This window comes from Taudactylus pleione, unplaced genomic scaffold (genome assembly GCF_031769625.1).
Source record: "Taudactylus pleione unplaced genomic scaffold, aTauple2 ptg000268l, whole genome shotgun sequence".
Taxonomy (NCBI): domain Eukaryota; kingdom Metazoa; phylum Chordata; class Amphibia; order Anura; family Myobatrachidae; genus Taudactylus; species Taudactylus pleione.
In genome coordinates, this window is record NW_028284670.1 from 637,745 (window position 1) to 660,142 (window position 22,398).

At 43.0% G+C, this 22,398-nt stretch overlaps 1 protein-coding gene across 1 annotated transcript in view; it reads left to right on the forward strand.

Annotated features, from left to right (window-relative positions):
- LOC148513808 (phospholipid scramblase 2-like) overlaps positions 1–22,158 on the forward strand; it is a 46,492-nt gene extending 24,334 nt beyond the window's left edge. The window contains exons 5-11 of the mRNA XM_088481246.1: positions 436–560; positions 1,219–1,246; positions 1,898–2,058; positions 4,209–4,367; positions 16,154–16,294; positions 17,572–17,695; positions 22,013–22,158. Of these exons, the coding sequence (XP_088337372.1) occupies positions 436–560; positions 1,219–1,246; positions 1,898–2,058; positions 4,209–4,367; positions 16,154–16,294; positions 17,572–17,695; positions 22,013–22,158 (884 nt within the window). The remainder of the gene's footprint in view (positions 1–435; positions 561–1,218; positions 1,247–1,897; positions 2,059–4,208; positions 4,368–16,153; positions 16,295–17,571; positions 17,696–22,012) is intronic.
- Positions 22,159–22,398: the final 240 nt, after the last annotated feature.

Here is a 22,398-nt window from a genome sequence, read left to right on the forward strand (position 1 = left end):
GCTGCACATTAGGCCTAGTCACGTAGGTCCCAGAATTCCCTAACCAGGTGCCTTGGCCCCTGCACCCTCAGCTACATAGATTTGTGTCTGTGTTATTTCTCCCACTATACCCTCGTTTTTTGCCCATTCTGGCCCATTTGGCCACAGTCACTGTGCCAGCTGCCATCTGAAACGACTTCAGCTGTAATCTGCCGTTATCCTAATATTTCCCCCAAACAACCTCCCCCAACCGCCTCCCTCAACCATTAAACATCTCATTCCTTGCTAAACCTTTTATTCACTTATCCCAAGTTCAGTCCTGTGCCCCATGCACATATCTTCATTTGTCCCATGTTCCTCCTTAATACTGATAGCCAGTATGTAAATGACTATTTGTATAATGTGCACATACTTTATGAGTGTATTTATATACTGTGCTTCTTACTGGATTTTCAGGACGATATAGCTCTGAACCCATCCAAAACCAACCTCAATGGCACAATAATTCCACGTCTGCCTACCAGGACAAGCTACCCATGCCCACCGCTGTGGTACCTCCAGGGCTGAAATGCCTTATAGAGGTGAAAGACACCATACTGTAGTCTGCCTATCATAGATCTCTATACATTACCTGGGAGAGGGTATTTTACACATTGGGAATAAATCAGGTCATAGAAGGTCAGCATGGGTGGGGATGGGTGGGAAGGTTTGTCTTTGTGTGTGGACCAGGTACAGTATAACACATATTACATATTATAATAACATGCCATGCTATAGTGGGAAGGTCTGCATTGCAGAGCCCGCAGTCACCGTCCGAGTCCTGCCGAATGGTAATACTGTACCTGTTTCCTTCTCTCAATCTTTATGATTAAATCTGCTTAGACAGCTGATTTGCACCCCATTATCTCTCAGCACTGACCTTTGATTGAAGAGATGGCATGAATGTGGAAAGAGGTCAATAAGATGAAGACAAGAGTCACAGACACTTACTGTATACTATATAGGTTAGAGCCATATTGTTCAGCGGTCAAGATAAGTTTTCCTTTTGGACCTATTCATAGATTCTCCATCATTGTGTATTTAATAAATAGCAGATGTACCGGTCAATGTGATATAGATACCCCTGGTGGGGACCCTCACCCCTCATTTCTCTGCCCATCATCAGCATTAGCGAGATGGTTACTACTGACACATACATGAATCCCTGATCTGCATTAACATGTGATCCTATATTTATAGGTGGAGGAAGTTATACTGAAGAAAAAAGGTAAGAACTATGTAACAATGGGAGTATTTATGTTATAGGTAAAGACTGCTAGAAGCCATAAATGGCTCAGAGCTCACCAGCATTAGTGGCCCAAGACCTGAATGGCCAGAAGAGTTTCCAGTTTATAAATGCTGACTTTCTTTATGCATAAAATATTGACAGTGACCCAATTGATAGATATGATGATACTTACCTTATAGAGTGCACACAACTCATGCACAAACATCTGCGTCAGCCTGCGTGAGGGCATGAGGAGGGTGACACCTCAGTTGCCCCATCACCAGTATATCTATTATATGAGATGTAGTTAAAATCCCGGCTGAGGGGATGCCTGCACTCAGAATGCTGGTGCCGGACTGCCGACTTCAGTCAGAATCCTGGCACTGGCATTCTGATGGTAAGTATTGGCCTTGGGGGGAGGGTTAGGGGTCAGGGTTAGGTACTGGGGGGGTGGGTTAGGGTTAGGCTGCATAGAGGAGATGTTAGGTTTAGGCTGCGGGGGGGTTAGGTTTAGGCTGCAGGTAGGGAGTGTTAGGGGTAGTAGTAGAGTTCGGGTACTTACTGGCAGGTGTCGGTATCCAAACCCCGTCAGGATGCTGGGCTCTGGGGCCCCAGATCCTATACTGTGGCCCTCATTGTCCTGCCATTCAGTTTTCCAGACCAAGGCTGGGCAGATTCTCTTCACTGTACGTCGGGAGGCAGAGTGCTGTGGACCCGCCCTGAACCTGAGACTCAGAGACCCTAAGAAGATAGAGGTGGTGTCACTGTATCTGGTTTCCAGTGGCGAATGCTGCGGTGGAGGAGAAACTTATGTAAGTCCATCGTGCCATACAGCCTGTCTTACCTCACTGGGCCTAATCTCACAATTACGAACGTGGGAAAACTGAGTCACAATCGTACAGTTGATGTAGTATTACTCTTAGCAGACCTGATCAGAGTCATCAGGGACACACTTCCACACACAAGATCTTTATATATGACTTCTGCACAAAATCACCTGCCAGTACTTTAGAAATGTATTATTTTATAATTATTGTATTGTATTACAGGTTGAGTCTCCCATAGCCAAGTATTCCGAAATACGGATTTTATTTTAGCATGACTGAGATAGTGATACATTTGGTTTTTGATTGTTCAATGTAAACAATCATTTTTTAACCACAAAATTATTGAAAATATTGTATATAATTACCTGCAGGCTGTGTGTGTATAAGGTTTATATGAAACATAAATGCATTCTGTATCTATATTTGGGTCCCATGCCCAAGATATCTCATTATGGTATGCAAATATTCCAAAATATGGAATATTGGATATAGTAGACTCAACCTGTAACGTCATTATTTAAAAATAATAATAATAATAATAATAATAATAATAATATATAATTGAGGAGCAACAAAGAATTATCTAATAATAATAATAATAATAATAATAATAATAATAATAATAATAATAATATATTACTGTGAGCTGCTCCTAAATGGGGTCACACCTGTTAACCCCAAAAATATACAACACATAAATTCTGAAATAAATTATCTAGTTAATTCTTATAGTAGCAGACTACCTGAAATGTGTGCAGTCTGATAACTGTCCAAACAAGGAGCGCTATACAGAAAATAGTATAATATGTTCAATAAAAAAATAATAAAAATTACAAACATAATAACTAGAGATGCGCGGTTCGGTTCTCCAGAAATCCAAATCAACCTGAATGTTGGGAATCCGGGTAAATCGAAGTCGCGGTTCTAATCTCCTGAGGAGATCAGGGTAAATACGGGTCGCGGTTCTTATCTTTTTGCTGTTCGGAATTCGGATATTAAATTCGAATTTCGGGTTTTGGATTGCATAAATTACATGATTTTAGCTGTTTTTAAAACTTTTTGTCTATATTTTATTTAAAAAACCAGATCCAAAACCAAAACCAAAACCAAAACACTTGAGGGTGCTTTGCAAAACCAAATTCAGATCCAAAACCTTGAAGGAGATACAGACCCAAAACCAAAGCCAAAACACAGGGGTCGGTGCACATTCCTAATGATAACACAGTATTTGCATTAAAAAAAAATACATACAATATCATACTGTAAGTACAGTATTCTCAAACTGTTATGAAATCTTACCAATGATGAAAAGTAATAATTGGGAAGCCACCTCTGTAGTAGGTGGCCCAGTCCTATATAGGTATAATTTAAAAACCATGGTAGCGTTGGCGTGGCCATGCCCCCTACAAAACAAAAGCTTTCAGATTGTCCCAGGGGTGTGGGACAATCAGTACAATTGCCCCCACCTGTAACCTCCTCTCTGCCCAATACTACTGGCCGCGGCCGTATATCAGCATAGCTGCAGAGGCACATCGGGGAGTAAGAGGATAAATTCATTGGAAGAAGACAAACAACTACACTTTGTAAGCCTAGTAATCCATTAAATAACTTCTTTATAATGGTTCACAAAGTGGTTTCCTTTAAAATAAACAATTACCAAAAACCAGGGGCACTGAGAGGGGAGCGGGTACTAATTACCCGGGCCCGGGCTTGCTGGAGAGGCCTGATGGGGCCTGATTCTGATCCTTCCTCCTTCCTACCTGTCAGCAGCCCAGCACACGCTGCAGTAGGAGACTGCTCCTTGCTGCTGTTCAGTGGGAGCAGCCATCTTCTCTGCCTATGAGGAGGAGAGTTCACACTGATCGTGCCCCCCCTGGATTTGTGCCGGGCTGAGAGGCTCACAACGTCCCTCTCGCAGGTGCTCAGTGCCACTTCATGGTGCTGCAAAAAAGGTTATTTTTATTATTTTTTCTAAGGGGGGAGTGGCCATGCCTCCCACTGTTAGGCCACGCCCGCTTCCCATGGCCCAGGGCCAGCTCTCTATGGCCCTGGCAATAACCCATGAATCAAGAACAGAAGTTTAGAAATTCAGATAAGTTGCACAAATTTTAACAATTTTTTTTTTCACTCTACAGCTGAGGATTGAGACTCTGTCCGCGCAACCCATAGGGTTTGTTACAATTGCCAACACATCTAAGGAGCTGAACGTCTCAATCCAGATGGAGAATCGGGAACCCGTGTTCTCAGCGCGGCTGCCCATATACCTGGACTCTCGGTCCGACAACACTATTGAGGTAAGTTACAATTATATTGGAAGTGAGGGTGAGGAGTTTAAATTCTGAAGGATGTAGGGAGCCACTAGCAAGGCAGTAGTAGAATGTTGCTAAAGAAAGGTCAGTCCGGCAGGAAACACTAAGGAGAGTTTGAAGATGAGAGAGGTGGTTGCAGTAGTTAACATGGGATATAAAAAGGGAGCAGACAAGTGTTAAGGTGGAGAAAGAGTCCAGTCTACGTGATGTTCCGGAGATGGAACCTGCATGAATCATTGAGTGACCGTAAATGAGCAGGGAATAACATGGATGAGTCAAGGATGTCCACCAGGAAGCAGATTTGGAAGACCAAAGTGTGGGAGATGTGGGGATGTGTGGAGACTCAAGAATGTTCGAAAACAATAAACTTCAGTCTTGAACGAATTAGCTCAGGAAAGAGTTGAGACATCAAAGAAGGCATAGCAGGTAGACTGCCTGAAATGTGAGAGGGGTGTGATTGCGATTGGTCAGTGGAGGACAGGTAGAGATCAGTATCATAAGCATAAAGTTTGTACTGCCAACCAAAGTGGATGACAAGTGAGGAGATGTAGAGAGCAAAAAAAGAAGGGGCCAAGCTCAGAACCTTGAAGGACCCATACAGGAAGCAGTAGACTGTAGGAGGTAAAGGATTGGAAAGTTGATATGAAAAAGAGGAAAACCACAAGGGGACCATGTTGCACAGCATTTAATCCCCAGTGTGAAGCGATAAGGGCCAGATGGATTGGCATAGGGCTAGGGTTGATGACACGTACATGGCCCACATTACTGAGTGTCTTTCTGCAATTTCATCTTAGATGTCTTCCCGCCATACTCAATAAACTTACCCTCTCCCCCCCAATAGCTAACAGCTATCTCACCCCACTACACTTACATTCGGGAATCTGGCTGTCGGGTTTCCGTCATCGGCATCTGAACTGGCATCTGTATTCTGACAGTCATGATGCCACTGTTGGTATTCTGACCACTGGCATCCTGACCGCCGGGATCCCGTACCCAACCCTTGTACAATTGTTGGCCTTTTAAAGCATTCTTGTCATATTGGATTGCTACTAAGATGCATATCCATCACTCAGAGCACACCGAGCAGAGAGTCAATATGTATGTGGAGACGTCTGTTTCTCTAATACCACTTTCAGACCAATTCACAGTTCTCAAATGGGTCAGTGTACATGGTTCCAAGCCAAATCACAGAATCTCAGACCCCTATCCCACTGCACATTGGATCCTGGTTATTCCCGGGTCGTCCCCTTTACACACAGCACCCCTGTCTGTTCTGTATGTCATTCCCTTGAGGCGGGCCTCGGCATCCACAGCCAATCAGCAGATTTTAAACTTAACCCGGGGCAAATAACTTGGGTCCCCCCTATCAGATTGCAGCTTATTAGGGTCGGTCCAGGGAATAACCCTGGTCAAGATCCCAGGACACACAAGCCAGGTTGACCCTTTCACACCTAGGACCAGGACCTAGATTGTCCCAACAATATCCCAGGTCAGAGGCCTGGTGCTAGGGGGAAAAATATTCCAAATGTTATTCTAGAGCCCAGGGCCATAACCAGGGTGGTGCAACATGTGCCATGGCACAGGGCACCGCTCCCTCTCTCCTCGCTGTCTGACTCCCCCTCCATCTGGCCTCCTCCCCACCAGTCACATCTTCCTTTTGTTTAATGCACATATTATAAAATACAGTCATACCCAGGACTCGAAACTATCACCCATAATTATTGTATATCATCACTGCAGCCATTGGATTCACACTGTATTTGGCAGTGATACCTGGATAACAGTGGCTTTGGTAGTTTGCACTGTGATAGAAGCACTGGAGAAGTGTGGAATGGCTTCTATATTCCTGTCTTATGTATTTTAAAAAACCCCAGGTGAAGTCTGTTAGAAAAGCAGACTTGTTATGTCAGCTTCTGTGAAAAGCCGGAATGGGACCTGGGGTTGTGGATGTGAGGAGAGGGAGGGCTCCATCCACAGGCCACTCCAGGTTTTGGGCCTTTTAGCCTGCGAACAGCCCAATTAGTGGTTTCACCTGGAAGTGGCTCATAAGAGCTGTGTAATCTCTTGGTGCAGTGTCTCATACCTGGGGGAGCTGGCAGTCTAGCCTGTTCAGAGACACTTGGTTAAAACCCTGTAAGTACTGTGCACGTGTTTTGTTGATGTTGAGGGCAATAGGCCCTACCATTGTTATAGCAGGGGAATCTGCTGTATAGTTAGTGCCCAGCCGGGCTAGGACTTTTGTTTATATTTTTGTGTGTGGCACAATAAAGACTGGCGCCAACCAGTTTGCACGAGATACCCAGACTTGTCTCCTGTTTCTATGGCTGCTGTGTGTAAAGAGGGAGTCCATCTACCCCCGGAGAGGGACCCCTATCCTGACTGTGTTACAGTACAAAGGGATCAGCACCCCAGCATCATTGAACAGGACAAATCATATTTATCATGCCCCATCCCCATGAGGCCATGCCCCTTTTTCAGGTAGGAGCCTCATGTCCCTATTTCAAAAATTGTGGATGACGACGCAAGGCTCTTTATGGCCCAGGGCATCAAAAAGTCTAGTTTTCAGCATAATGCGTAAAAATAAATATAATGCCAACTGCACGCACCACGTCAGACTTGCACTAACTAATGGAGAGCACTCTTGTGAACAGATTGATCCGTCTGCTGATGGACCACCTTTTTTACATGAAATGGGCATTTCTGGGTGGTAACTGGGCAGCGGATACTTTGTGATCGCAAGGAACAGCCGCATTTAGTGGCAGCACTGTGGGTCGGTGATCCAATTTCCATGCGTTGATCTTAGCATGTGGACGGAGATAGGACATCTGTATCTGATGGATCTAATGCACCTAGCATGGGGCTGGCGCAAGTCCAAATATTAATTATGGCGGCTGCACTGGCAGATAGACACCCAGTAGGCGGGACAAGCCTCAACCTTCAGTCGCAAGTTGTCAGTTGTAATTGTCAAAGCACAACCAGTAAATAAAAAGGGAGGTAGATTGGTCGTCCTCCACTATGAGCTGTTCTATACACTGCAGCATTTAATGAAGCTTGTGTCCCACCCGGCAGATGTTCTCATATCCATCATTCCTCCATGTTGTTAGTATTAGCAATAGCAACATTGCAGCTTGCAAGCCAATACATGTAAGTCAGTCACAAGCATCTAATATAGAGACTCAAGGCATATAATTATATATTTATAAGACAGGAAAAAGAGCTGATCCTTATTAAAAAAAAGGTGTGTGGGGGGCTGCAAATCCCCAAAACATTATTCAATTATTTTGTGTCATTAAGATGATGGGGAACAAATGTTCTAACCAGTCAGCTCCTAACTGTCACTGTACAGGTTGTGTTTGAAAAATGCCAGAAGCTGATTGGAAGCTGGATCTGCATTCTCTCCACGATAAGAAGATTTTTAGCACATGGAACTCTTAATGTTATCAATGTTTTAATCCAAGAAAATTTTTATTTGGGTATATTATAAAGCCATGGATTGAGATGACTACTATAATAATTTAGATAATGGTTTCGGTCCACCTCCTTCACATAAGTTCAATGACCAAAGACCCATCCACTAACCGATAGTGCAACATGTAATTAATGTGCTCTAAATCAAATAACCTGAATTGTGTTTAAGAGATCTAATGAAATCAGTGACAAAGTAAAGATCCCCAACTCAAATAATAAACAAATCATCATTTAATCTACCAATCTATCATATAATCTACCATAGAGAACCAGCTATGCCCTGAATCTGCCTACCCCATATGTGCTCCTTCTCAAAGAGCCACATCTAAAAGTTAGCGAAACTTGGGGTAAGCCTGGTTTCCATGGCGGTCCCTATTGTTTGTTAATTAAATTTGTGAATAAATTGTAAAATAGATGAATACAGTACATTGGCTTCACCTGTCCCAGGAGCTGACACTCTCCTACAGCTTAACAAAAGCCACTCTAATTCACTTGTTCTTGTTCTGTAATTTTTGGATAACTAACCCATGTTTCCTATAAACTGTACATTAGAGACCATTTTTCTCTCTTAAGCAGGGTACACACCTTACAAAGGTGCGACCCAGCAATGCAGCAAGTAATATCATGTTTCATTGTGCATGCCGTACACCTTGCATGATCTGCAGTACAACGGCATGATATAACGTTACATGCTACATGTAACTACACTGTGTCATTCACTGAATCGTCCCAATTGGTGTGCAGCATAGCCGTTAGGACAATTCAATGAATGATCGGCAGGAATGGTGAATTGGACGTACACACTATACAATGTGTAAGGTATATTGTTCCAAACGGTGTTGGGACAAAATATCTTACAATATATTGTATGGTGTGTACCCAGCTTAGCAGCCAATGCCTACACACTGACACCTGCTCTGTAATTATACTCAGTGTTGCTTCTCTCTCTCTAATCTTGGCATATAGGCTGTTACAGATAGAAAATGTCCTTCTTGTAGGGGCATGGCCTGCCTGACAATGGGAGCAGATGTGTCCTTCCTGCTCTCTTGCAACTGACCCCTTTTAGTGGCAGTTTTGGGGTCCTGCTGCAGTACTACTGGACATCCCCCTGCTAGTTACGTCCTCTGGTGCTTGCTGAGACCCAACGCTGTGGCATTCCTGGCTGGACCTTGTGCTAGCAGCCTAGCATGCCCCCTGAAGCCGTGGGCTCTACTGCTGGTCGGCCCCTCAGCTGCGTATCACCAAGTGCCACGATTCCCATTCTCGGCCACAGACTAGCCTGTCCAGACCCACCAACTCATTTCCTTGTCTGCAGGGATCTGGGACCAAGCACTCCTGCCTCCTGGAGCACCAATAAGCAGCACAACAAGGCTTTGTCCATTGGAGACATTAAAGCTGAGTAGGGGCCGGTGGCCATCTTTGCTACATTACCTCTGTATATCTGTTTACAGGGAACCACTGCACAGTTCCCTTGGTGCTTTTAAGCAGTCTCAGAACTCCTGATTTGCCACTCACCTCCCTAAGGGTGCCTACCTGTTTTCAACAAAAATACTTAATTATCCCTAACTTGAGCTCTTTTACGTTTCCTTAAAGATTTAATGTATTACTTTAAGTGGCCCTGGGTTTGAGCCCCATCTTGTGGTCATTCCATGAACTGCTACCTCTGAAAAATATTTCTAATTGTAATTCAGCTCCATGCCTGCCTAATTTCATCATCTGGAATGGTCACCTACCACTAAACCAAGCTGTGACCCACATGTGATTCAGAGATCCTACTTACTCTCTGGGCTTAGCTATTATTAACTCTACTTTGCTAATTTAGTATCTTCAATTATATATTTGTGATGGTGATACAAGACCACCTCTCCTACAAGGTGTTTCCAATTTACTATCTACTGACTCACTATGTTGCAAAGAAATTGCAAAAACTCTGCAGCCCCTAAGCCTAGTATTCTTCGGGCATGGGAGAAATCAGGCTCTCTCACATGCCACTCTCCAATTGCAGATCTGTTTCGGACTTGGAAGATAACTCTACTACAGATACCACCCTATCTACCAAAGATATTTTTGCAATTGTAACTAAGACTATTCAATTAGAGATAAGATCATTTCTGATGGAATTTAAATCTGAACTCATTGATATTTGCTCTCGTACAGACACCCTGGAGCAAAATATGGATGAGATCTGTCACTATCAAAGTGTAGTGGAACAGGAAATTGCTGATCTTCACACAGAGTTTGAGACATATAGAGATCACCTTGAGGATCTTGAAAACTGGAATCATCGGAACAATATCTGCATCCGGAATATACCCGAGAGTGTCTCTACAGAATCTCTCCCTGAGTTCTTGGAGACTATTCCTTCACCTGGTTCTGGATATACCCAAAGACTTGCTTCATCTAGACAGAGTGCACAGAGTGTTGCCCCTGGAACCCTTCACAAGTCAACCACCGCATGATTTTATATTAGGTTTTCACTACTACAAAGAGAAGGAACAGATTATGCTGGCAGTTCGAGGGATCCCTACAGTCTCGTATACAGGCTCTCGGCTACAAACGTTTCAGGACCTTGCTCCTTCCACTCTTAAATGCCATGACCTCCTTAACATTACTAAGGGCCTGACTCAGAGTTGGGAATAGAGAGAGAGATAGCACTTAACTGTGTACCTGGACAATGTTGCACTGCCCCACCTGCAGTGCATTATGGTTTCACCAAGATGATCAGTTGAGAGAGATATCTCTCTCTATTCTCTATGAATCAGGGCCTAAGACTTTACGCAATCACTCTATCAGGTATAAATGGGGTTTTCCTTTCCAACTCCAAGTCACAAGAAATGGTGGATCTTACATGGTTAAAACCCCTGCATAAGGCTACAAACTGCTTAAAACCTTTGGAATCATCGATGACCTCCCTGAGGCCATTCAAAAACAGATCACCACTCCATATCAAAGCCCTGCTGCTCCAGTTTCTGAGTGGTTCAAAGCCTGACTGATATCCCATTCCGATCTATGACATCGTGCTTATGATTATACTGTTTTAAAGATTATTGCTGAATATTTTTGTATATCTACCTGTGATGTTTATTCTATGTTTCAATTTTAGACTTTAAATATTTTAGAGCTTTGGCTCTTTTCACTCTCAGGATATCTCAGGCTTCTAATTTTGCCCACTCTACTACAGGGATGTTTACCTGGATGCTATATTGCTAGATACCCTGATATACCCGTTCATGTTGACTGTTAGATATCACACTTGAGTTTTTGTCCTTTTTTTTTCTAGGTTCTGTGCCTTCACAAGTTCATAACAATTTGTTATGCTCCCTAATCATATGGCCACAACCTCCTATCCTACTTACTCTGAATGTTTCTCACACTCCTACTCAATATAACCTTATTGCTACAATACACCCCCCGCCGAAAGGAAGGTCGATACGACATTCTTCCTTTCCTGTTTAGACCTGCCCCTTACATAGGTCAAGGTCTCTCTCCCACTACTACCCCTGTAGTTTGCAAACCTATCTTTTCTAATTCTATCTCTTTATTCTCTCCCTCTCTCACTTGCCAGGTAAGACCAACGGGTCGAATTCCCCCACTTAAAGGGCTGTGGCTATCCAGTATTTTAATCACCATGAACCTGACATTATTATGCTACAAGATATGCATTTAAAAAGCCTCTCACCCTCCCATAGCATGTAAATTATACCCCCAAGTCTATTATTCAAATATGTCAGCTAAACGTTGAGGCACTGCAATCGTGGTCCAACGAGACTTCACAATCACTATACAGAATAGAATTGTTGATGATCACGGTCGGTATCTCATATTATCAAGTTCCTATAACCATGCCCCGATTATACTTGCCTCAGTTTATGCGCCCTCTATGCAGCAGGGTTCCTTGTTCGCCACCTGTTTTAACCACATTTCTCAGTTACCGAAAGGTCTTACTATTATTGGAGGTGATTTTAATACTACTTTAGATCACAAACTAGATAGATCACACCAGAGCACAACTAGTTCTAACCACACTAAACTCTCCAAACTCCTCCAATCACACATGTCACTCAATGACCTATACGATGCCTGGAGAACATTGTATCCTACAGCTAGAGGCTATACACACAATTCTTCACCTCATGATCTTCATACCCATATTGATTATTTTATAGTTGACCAAATCTTTACTCAAAAGCTCCATGGGGCTCAGACTCTCCCTATCCCTTGGTTGGATCATCTTGCTATAGAGTTGGAACTCTCCATCCCTTGCTCTACTCCCCCGACCCGAATATGGCATTTAAATTAATAACTTCTCCTTAAAATAGCCCACATTACCGAAATCACATCAGCCTTGAAAGATTATTATGGGAATAACTCCACCCCTGATATTTCTTCCTCTATTCTATGGGAAGCCCATAAGTCCACCTTATGTGGCTTACTTATCAGTCTCACCTCAGCTCAAAGGAAAGCAGAGACCAAATGCATCTCAGAGTCTACACTGTCCTCTCTAACTCAGCTTCACCACTGTTACCCTGAAAAACGCACCTATTTGAAAATTCTAGCAGTTAAGGGTCAACTTTCACAAACTCTCTAAAATAGCTGCTAACGCTCTACTATGGACTCCTCAAAAATGTTATGAAAAATCTAACAAAGCTGATACATTATTGGCCCAACAACTCCGAGCAAAGCGTACTCACAATCGTATATATTCTCTTTGAAGTGTTCGGATGGCTCACTGACCCATGATCCTCAGGTGATGGCCAATCAGTTGCGTGATTACTATACATCATTATATAACCTTTCTTCTACTACCACAAATACTCCCCAGGATTTAGCTGAGATCCATAGATATTTAGCGTCCTGTTCTCTACCTAAGATAACTGTGTCACATGTTCTCTCACTCCATGCCTCCATTTCTGATGAAGAAATCACAACAGCTGTAAAACAACTTCACAGATCAGCTGCTCCTGGCCCACACGGATTCTCCGCCTTTTATTATAAAAAAATGACAGAGCCTCATGTCCCGATGCTCAAACTGCTCATGATCCCTTGGAGACGAAAAAATGTAGACCAATTTCTCTTTTAAATGTAGATTTGAAATTATTCGCTAAAATACTGGCCAACAGATTAGCTCCTATTTACCTCATGTGGTACATCCGGATCAAGTGGGGTTCATTCCCAATAGACAGGCATCGGATAACACGAGACGATTCATAAACCTTATTCATCTTGCAAAATGCAGATCCATGTCAACCCTGGTGGTGGCCCTCAATGTGGAAAAGGCTCTCGACAGAGTGGCATGGCCATTCATTCAGCAAACCCTCAACAATATGGGATTTAAAGGTGCTTATTATGATGGCTTGTCCATGCCTTATTGTAATCCCTCAGCTTCTGTCCTTGTTAATGGCCTGGTACCCACCAGGGGTGGCCCCTCTCCCCATTGCTATTCACGTTGGTGATGGAACCCCTAGCCGCCAAGATTAGACTTAACTACAGTATTTCTGGTATCTCTGTTGGTGACTTAGAGCATAAAATTGCTTTATATGTAGATTATGTGATTTTGACCCTGACTGACCCCCATTCCTTCCTTCCGAACTTACTTTCTGAAATTGATACCTATATTCAGTTATCTATTTATAAAATCAATCTGGATAAAACAGAAATTTTAGACCTCCAGGTTCCCCCTGCTGGTCTTTGCTTATTACAATCCGCGTTCCCTTTTCGACGGCAAACTAAAAAGTTGAAATACCAGGGAGTTTATCTCACCAAAACCAATTCTACCCTTTACAGAGCCAATTTTCCTAGATTATTTGCCTCCATTAAATCTGATCTTCCCTCCTGGAATAAACTCTTTATCTCTTGGACAGGTCGCATGGCCGCAATCAAAACGTCTATATTACCTCAACTGTTATACTTATGGCAGACACCCCTGATTCATATACCTATTACAATTCCAAATTGAGGTTTTACATTTTATCTGGGCAGGTATATGGCCGTGGGTAAAGATGCAATTATTGCAGAAGCATTGCACCTCTGGAAGCTTGGGAGCCCCCCAACCTAGTCAAGTATTATAGGGCGACTCAGCGGACTCCTTGTGTTCTATGGCAGACCAGACCAAAGAATATGGACAGCTATTGAAGCTCATGCCCTCTCGATATACTCCACCTATAGTTTCCTCTGGTGTTCTCCCCATAATCGCCCATCTACTATCATAATACAACCTACAGTACACTTTACGCTCTGTATATGGGACCTTTGCTCCCGATTATACAATCTATGCCCTTTCCATTCGCTCTTAGCCCCATTGTGGATTAAACCAGAGTTTGCTCCTGGTTTGAAGCATCGTTCATTTCACTAGTGGACTAAGGGCCTGATTCAGACCCACTCGCGAGCGGCTGTCCGCTCGCAAGTGGGTCGATGGTGTGCACTGAGCATGCGCATGACGGAGGGAGCTCCATCGTGTGCATGCGCGAGAAGCGACGAGTGAAGGACTTTCCTTCGCTCGTTGTGTCTGATCAAAGGGGGCGTGCTGTCGATGTTGATTGACAGCACACCCCCTTTGGTGGGCATGCCGGGGGCGTGCCTCCCAGACGGGGGCGTTCCCAAGGGAAAGCCTACCATCAGAAGCCAGCCCACTGACATCACTAGTGATGTCAGTGGGAGTGATTTTGGCTCTGATAGAGCCAAAATCACTCCGGGCCTTGCGGTTGAGAAACTCAACCGCAGGCTCCGGCTCGCAGTGGCGATGGTCGCGATGGTCAAGACCATCGCGACCATCAACCTGCACGCTCGTATAGGCTGTGGGTGGTGACCCACAGCTATACGAGCGTCCAGGAGGATGCTCCATAATTATGGAGGTGGGCCCTGATTCAGAGCGAGCGCTCTGGTCAGAGCGTCCGACTCTGAATCAGCGCCTAAGTCTAATATCCTTTTTCCATTAGATGTAGCCCCCTGCACTCTTTCCCAGAATTTACTGATATTCAATCTCAATTTCCTTTCCTCATAAGGTATTTTATCAATTCCTTGAAATCCATCATTTTTATCATGCTCTTAAAAAATCATCTTCAGTTACTGACAAGAAACCCATAGAATCGCTCTGTCAGCATCACCCTTCCACTAGAGGTCTATATATCAGATACTTCTCTCCTATAACCAGAAAGAGGCCCATGAGGTGGCTTGGGAGAGTGATGTAGGTGAGACTCTGACCCACCGAGGAGTGGTCTGATATTTCAACCAAAATTGCAAAAAGTTCCATCTCAGTACGAATAAAATAAAATTCTTACAAATTGTATTATTGGTGGTACTTAGTTCCCACTCATTTACATTCAATATATCCTACCTCCTCTGAATTTTGTTGGAGACTGTGCGGATGATTGAGAACCCTGTTGCATATCTGGTGGTCGTGCCCTCATGTTCAAATGTACTGGTTAGATGTTCACAAATTGATCAGGGATGTAGTTGGTATTCAAATTCCAAACACTCCTCTATTCACCATTTTTTCTCGCCCTATCCCGAATTCTAAACGTTCTCAACAAAAGTTAAACACATTTTGAATACGGCTAAATGTATGACAGCAGCTCATTGGAAATTGACTGCGCCTCCCTCTCTGATTACTACCATTAATGATATTTGGTCAGGATTGAATGCATATCCTCTACCATACATGATACCCTATTATCACTTTATTAAAGTTTGGTCTTCTTGGACCTCTCATTTTCAAGCCGAACCACCACTGACAACCATTTAATTTTATTCCCGATTTTAATTTATTTTATGGAATAATTTCGTTTTACATTGACTGGCTCACCCCCTCCCCACCTCTATTCAGATCCTCGTCTCCCTCTATTTGTCTATACTATCAGATTCTTCATATCTGGCTTCTTATATTGTGCATTTCATGTTGTTCACTATCTTCATACGTAATGATTTGTTACAGTTCCTTTGTATGTTTCTTATTACTGTATCTGAAAAAAAAAAAAATATATATATATATATATTTTTTTTTTTCTTTCAGATTTTATATATATATATATATATATATATATATTTTCATACGTAATGATTTGTTACAGTTCATTTGTATGTTTCTTATTACTGTATCTGAAAATAAATAAATAAATAAATATATATATATATATGTATATATATATATATATATATATATATGCAAAGTCCTCATCTATACTGTACTGTTTTTGTTGTAGATATGAAGAACTTTCAATAAAATATTGAAAAAAAGAAAAGAAAAGAAAACGTCCTTCTTATATGTTCCACTGATGAAACTGCTTCTCTCGTCCTCTGATCCTCAGATACTCAGTGTAAGTGGGAATCACCCTGTGGCCACAATACGGAAAGAGAAAGAGCACAAGTCTTCCCAAGTCATCTTCCAGTTCCCCATGAACTTGGCAGCTACACTGAAAGCTGTAATCCTGGGAGCATTCCTGTACATGGTGAGTTGTGTACTCCAGGCCGGTTCTAGGTCAGAGCAATGAGAGTCCTGGGCCAACAACTGCAAGTGTTCTCCAGTATCCTAAATCACCAAGGTCACTGTGCATCAGACTGTACTAATTCCTCTTTCAGAGAGTCCACCCAGAGAGTTTTCATCAATGGATGGGCAGTGTGGTTATCTCTCGATGAATTTAATAGCAATAAAAAGGCAATATAATATAATTATCTTCAAATTTATGTAGTAGCCCTGAGGAAGAGTCTGAGTACTCAAAACACAGTTGTAGCATTAGTACTTACCAGTTACTTGTATTGGAATTCCTGGAAGAGGCCTTACCACTATCTGCCCCTGTGATTGGGTTAGGAGCAAGAAAGGAGGCTCCAATTGTGATTTATATAGAAGCTTCTCCACGGGAGTGGCAACTGTATGGTTCCATTCTTACTACATACAGTTGTTTAATTGTTTTTGTTTAATCATATATTGAAGATTTATATACTGTATTGCCTTTAGATTGCTATTAAATTCTATTGCCGCCCTTATGGTCCCTCTGTCTATTTGAGGTTATTATCCAGAGCATAAATATATATTATAGGTCTACACGGTCTTGGATTTACTGCACTATAAATGTATTTTTTCCTTTACTGGTCATGGACACCTGTGGAGGAGTTGTTCATCTCACATCTAGATTATCCCCATGTGAACAAGAGAACGCCACGTATTTGCACATTATTTATTGAACAAATGTATTATATTTGGTTTGGTGTATAGTAGTGCCTAATGCGTTTCCTAATTCTTTGCTATTTATCATACCATTGGGTATAATTTGGGTAGGAGCAGCAGTGTATATCCTACTTTTTTTCTGATTATTGCTCATGTTGTTGCCCTGCTCAGTCATTGCAGGGGCCAGGATGAGAAGAGCAGCCTCAGGGGAAGCCCCCTTCTCCTGGCTCCTGCAGTAATAGAGAGGTGGCTCCCATTCCTCACCATGGATGGTCATTTTGAGCCTAAACCATTAGTGCAACATGGTTGGGGCCACAAAGCAAGTCTATGCAGTGATGGCATCCTGGTGCATGGATCTTTGTCAGGGGATAACAAAAATTATTCTGGAAGCCATATTATGCTTTGGCTGCAGGGTACAAAGCATTGCCCCCCTTGACTCATGTGCCTGCTAGCACCACACACCTTGCAACCTTTATAGATATTAGCTTCTGTATTTCAGTTAATACTGTAAAAAATGAGGAATTTTAACCAGCTAGTGTTCTTTCTATTTTTGTAATCCAGACTTACCGAGTGACCCAACTGACCAGCAGCAGCAGTTCTACCACTGATGATATTGGATGGGCCACTGCCGGTGGTATGGCCTTTGGTACTGATATAGGTGGAGATGGGGACTGGGGAGGTGGAGGTGGGGACTGGGGAGGTGGTGGTGGGGACTGCGGAGGTGGTGGTGGTGGGGATTGCGGAGGTGGTGGTGGTGGGGATGGCGGAGGTGGTGGTGGTGGGGACTGCGGAGGTGGTGGCTGTGATTAATATCTGGTATTATTCCTAAAACGTGCATGGTTCCTGTTATCCAGTATGATTAGCAACAGATGTTCTCAAGACTATAAATATTCTATAAAATATATAAATACTCTATAAATATTATATAAAATAAGTTCTCCACCTAAATTTGTGGGCTGTGGATGTCACCCCCTCTTCGACTTTGCACCTCTCTTGTACTACATGTTGATGTCCTGAGCCTCTTTACTTGGCTTGGAATCCTACTTGCCTAATTTTTGGAACAGCCCTCCAGGAGATCCAGATGGGATGTACGAGTAACAAGGACTGGGGGGGGGGTCTACGTCATCTGTGTCATCATGCCCTGGCCCTGCCAATTTCACTAAGAAGGTGGGTGGGGTGCGGGAAGTTGCTCACGGACTCCCCAAAATTCATGATACCCTGGGAAAGTATTCTTGGACTGCAGTATTCGTGGACTATTCTCCAAGCTGTTTACATAAACACAGGACACCATGATGTCATTTGCAGCTATTGATTCTATGACAGGAGAGAACTTGTGACATGAGCTCAGAGGGCTGACGATGTGACACCGGATCCTGGTATTTCTCGGTGTAAGCGTGACTGCTAGATTTTGGCTGTAAGTGGCAGACTTTGTGTCTTGCAGCCAGTTTTACAATATATTGATGAATGTAATAAGTATTTTAATTTTAATATGTAGACAGTATTGCCTAATATAAGTGTAACTTGTTGCTGCCAGACTGTCACACTGTAACACACCATACACTGTACTTACACAGGCTTGTGTCTCAGAGGAGTCCAGCTTATTATAGAGGACCCATCGTTATGTTTGCTGGGGTCCAGTTTATGGGTCATTGTCCTCATGAGCATGTAATAAGGGCATCGACATCTGATATAGATACAGAGGTGAGCGCTATTGCATCCGCGGTTGTGACTTTTTGGCTGAGTCGTAGTGGCGATAATATGCAAATGCTAATTTCAGCCCTCCCCTTGCTTCCCCTGTGTTTAGGAGCGCAGCCATGTCCCCTGACACTCCCATATCACGCCCATATGGCGGCTTTATTATGCGTTCCACCTCCTAGTCACCACCCAGGAACGGCCATGGTTTTGTGCCGCCAGTTCTAATGCCAGCGACTGTGTATACTACAGCATCTCTGCGTACAATCAGGGGAATGCGTGCGCCATTCTAGGTAGCGCCGTGAGTCTTTTCATGTGACGTTTTAGCTTCAATTGCATCTTATTCACAAAGCGATGTGAATATTATGCACAAGCAGCTTCTGCTGATTAAAATGATATGCGGCATGCCTATATTCTGTGTGCCTCTGCGGGTGTGTCTACATGCTAAACGCTGTGTTACGGTGTCACAGCTGCTGGCACTGTAACGTAACATTTGCCATGCAGATACACCCGCAGTGGCACACAGAATATAGGCATGCCGCATATCATTTTAATCAGCAGAAGCTGCTTGTGTGTCCTATTTGCATCGCATAAGATGCATTTGAAGGTAAAAAGTTGCACAAAAAGAAGCTCAGCGCTACCAAGTCACACTGTGCTCATGCGTTATGTGTAACGCGTCTTGTAGCGCACGGAGTATAGCTGTATGTATACACATCTGTAGCTCTGTGTAGCTGTATGTATACACATCTGTGGTTTTGTGTTGCTGTAAATTGCACAAGCAGTGACTTTAGGTTGAGAAAATACTTGTGTCAGCGTAATAAATGTTTATATATTAATTGGTTTGCTATAAGTTTGGTACCATGTATTCTATTTTATTCTATGTATTTTGGAGAATCACTTTGTTAATAGAGTTCATATCATATTCTAAAGCTGCCTTAAGATACAGCAAAGCTATCAGCAACACCTATTGTTATACCAAATGAATAATAAAATTAAGCTGAAATAATAAGTGTCAGTTCTTGGTTAACCCACCTTAGGCGCTAATAGCCTCTTCCTATCAATGGCTACAAAGTTCTGGATTCAGAAGTAATTTATTCTCAAAATGAAATGCTCCCTGCTGTGATGGTCAGTGACTGTTATTACCCTTGTGACGTGTGAGCATGGGTGCTGCCTTGAGGATCAGGGGGTGAGTGTTCATGTCACTTGAATTTTTAGAAAGTGTGATCTGGGGACCTGGGGGTAAAAAAATTAGAACTCAACTCAAGTAATCCTGAGACTGGGATTGCCAATAGTCATGTGTCTCTGAGATATGAGGAGGAGGCTCCTATGTGTAGATGGAGATAGAAGCCGGTGATGACATCAAGAGTTAAAAAGTACCGTGAAGGCAGCGGACGCTAAGCTGTGTCATCAGAGTAGTGTAAGTATCAGTGTTTACTTGAGACTCCTAGGGCTATTCAATTATTTATTTATTACCAGTTATTTATATAGCACACACATATTCTGCAGCGCTGTACAGAGAATATTCGTCCATTCACATCCTTCCCTGCCCCAGTGGAGCTTACACTCTATATTATTAACCCTAAAAAAAAAATACTCACCTACTTCACAGCGCAGGTCGGTCCTCTTCAAGTCCTGGTCATACAAAAATGTCAAACCAGCTCACCCTGGACCATGTTGAACTTTTGACCCTGTCGACCATCTTACATGTTGACATTCAGTGTGTCGACATTTTGTCCCTGTCGATATTTTTCCCCAGTCTACCTATTGACTGTCTAACATCTGGGGGTAAATTTACTAATGTTCAATTTGTGATTCATTTTTATGACTCTCTTAAATCAACTGAAATCGAATTGAAATTGAACTGCAAAATCCCTTAGCAAATCTCAAATTTACTAATATTCTATTTTGATTTTCAAATCAAATTCGATTTTGTTAAAATTTAAAGAAGGGATTTGATGTTTGATTTTGCATGTTCATGTACAAATCAAACACCAAATCCCACTCCAAATTGAACTTCAAATCCTCAATGAACAGACCTGCTTCATGCTTTCATTTTTAGCATGAGCAGGTCTGATTGACAAAGATCCATGTATACATCAGTGAGATGCATCTGATGTATCTTAGTGTAAAATGTTTATTAAGTGTTCATTAAAATAAAAAATTTATGTGGAATCCCCCTTAAAAGCACAACCAGCCCCAGACTTTTCATAGCCAGTCCTGGTTCTGTAAACACAGGGGGAAAAACGCGTAGGGTTCCCCTGTACTTAGCACAACCAGCACAAGGCTCTGAGCTGGTCCTGGTTCTGGAATTACATGGGAAAAAATGCATAGTGTTCCCCTGTAATTTCCATAACCGGCGCCAGACCCTTTCTAGCAGGGGGGTAATGCCATAGCCAGGGAAACTGCTTGTCAGCCCAGGCTGGGGATCCCTGGGAAGTTGGAGACTCCACCAATAAAGAAGTCCCCTTTTCCAGGGCACTCCAGGTCTAGGCTGATAGCCTGGGGCTATCCCCGGCACTCCTGGGCGGTGAGTGCCGGGTTGATTGTGTAAAATGTGTGTTAAAATATAAGTTAAAACATTGTCTTTACCAGTAGAACTTCAGGTCCCAGCAAGCCTCCCCCACATGCTGGTAGTTGGAGAACCACAAGTACCAGCATGCAGGGCACTAAGGTCCCGCTGGTACCTGTAGTTCACCTGTAAAGAAATGTTAAAATAAAGACAAGACACACACCGGGACAGTATAAGTTTATTACACACACAAACACTCACATATACTCACCTATAATACCTGGACCAGTCCTCTTCTCCATGTGGGCATCCTCGGTCTTCTGAAAATAAAAATCGAAAGGTCCCGACCCTCGAAGGATGGTACCTCCCAAATGATGGGCTTAGCCACGGCATTTCCCTTAGAAGTGCCGGGGCTGAGCGTTCATTGGCTGAGAGAGGTCAGCCAATCAACGGCTCTCACCATTGAAGTCAATGGTGAGAACCGCAAGGTTACTAAAGGTTAGCCGATGAAGGAATACCAGTGCAGTCATCTGTCTTCTTTGATTCTTGAGAGGGATTATGAGAAATAATACTCACCTGATCCCTACCAGAGTTGAGTAAGATCAGTCAATCTAAGGGAGGTACAGGACCTATATGATGACCGGGGTACTCTTCGTGAGGATAAGGAGGGTATCATGGGAGTCATTGAGTCCTACTAATCTGACCTGTTTTCAAAGCAGCTACTTATCGGAGAGAGAATGGAGTGTTTCCTCAGGGAGACACCTGAGCTTGAGGGACTTGATCCCTCTTTTCATTCTTTAGGTAATTATGTAACAATGGAGAAAGTCAAGAAAGCCATAGACAGCTTGTCTATGAAGAAGTCTACAGGCCCAGATGGATTAACATCTGAATCCTTTAAACTGTTTTCTGACCTCTTGGCTTCTCATCTCGTAGAGGTTTTTAATTAAAGCCTGGGAGAGGGGTTGATCCCTCCCTCTATGAGAACCCCTGCCCTGATAATATTGTCAAAAGGTAAGGATCCAGTTTGTATTGAGAATTGGGGTCCGTTTCTCATTACAGACAGAAAGATTCTGGCAAAGGTACTTTTCAATTGGCTGATGGAAATATCTGGGCCGATGCTTTTGCTGCCTTAGCATTGCACCGTGAAGGGCCGCAGCACCTTTAGCGCTGTCCTTGGCATCTGGAAG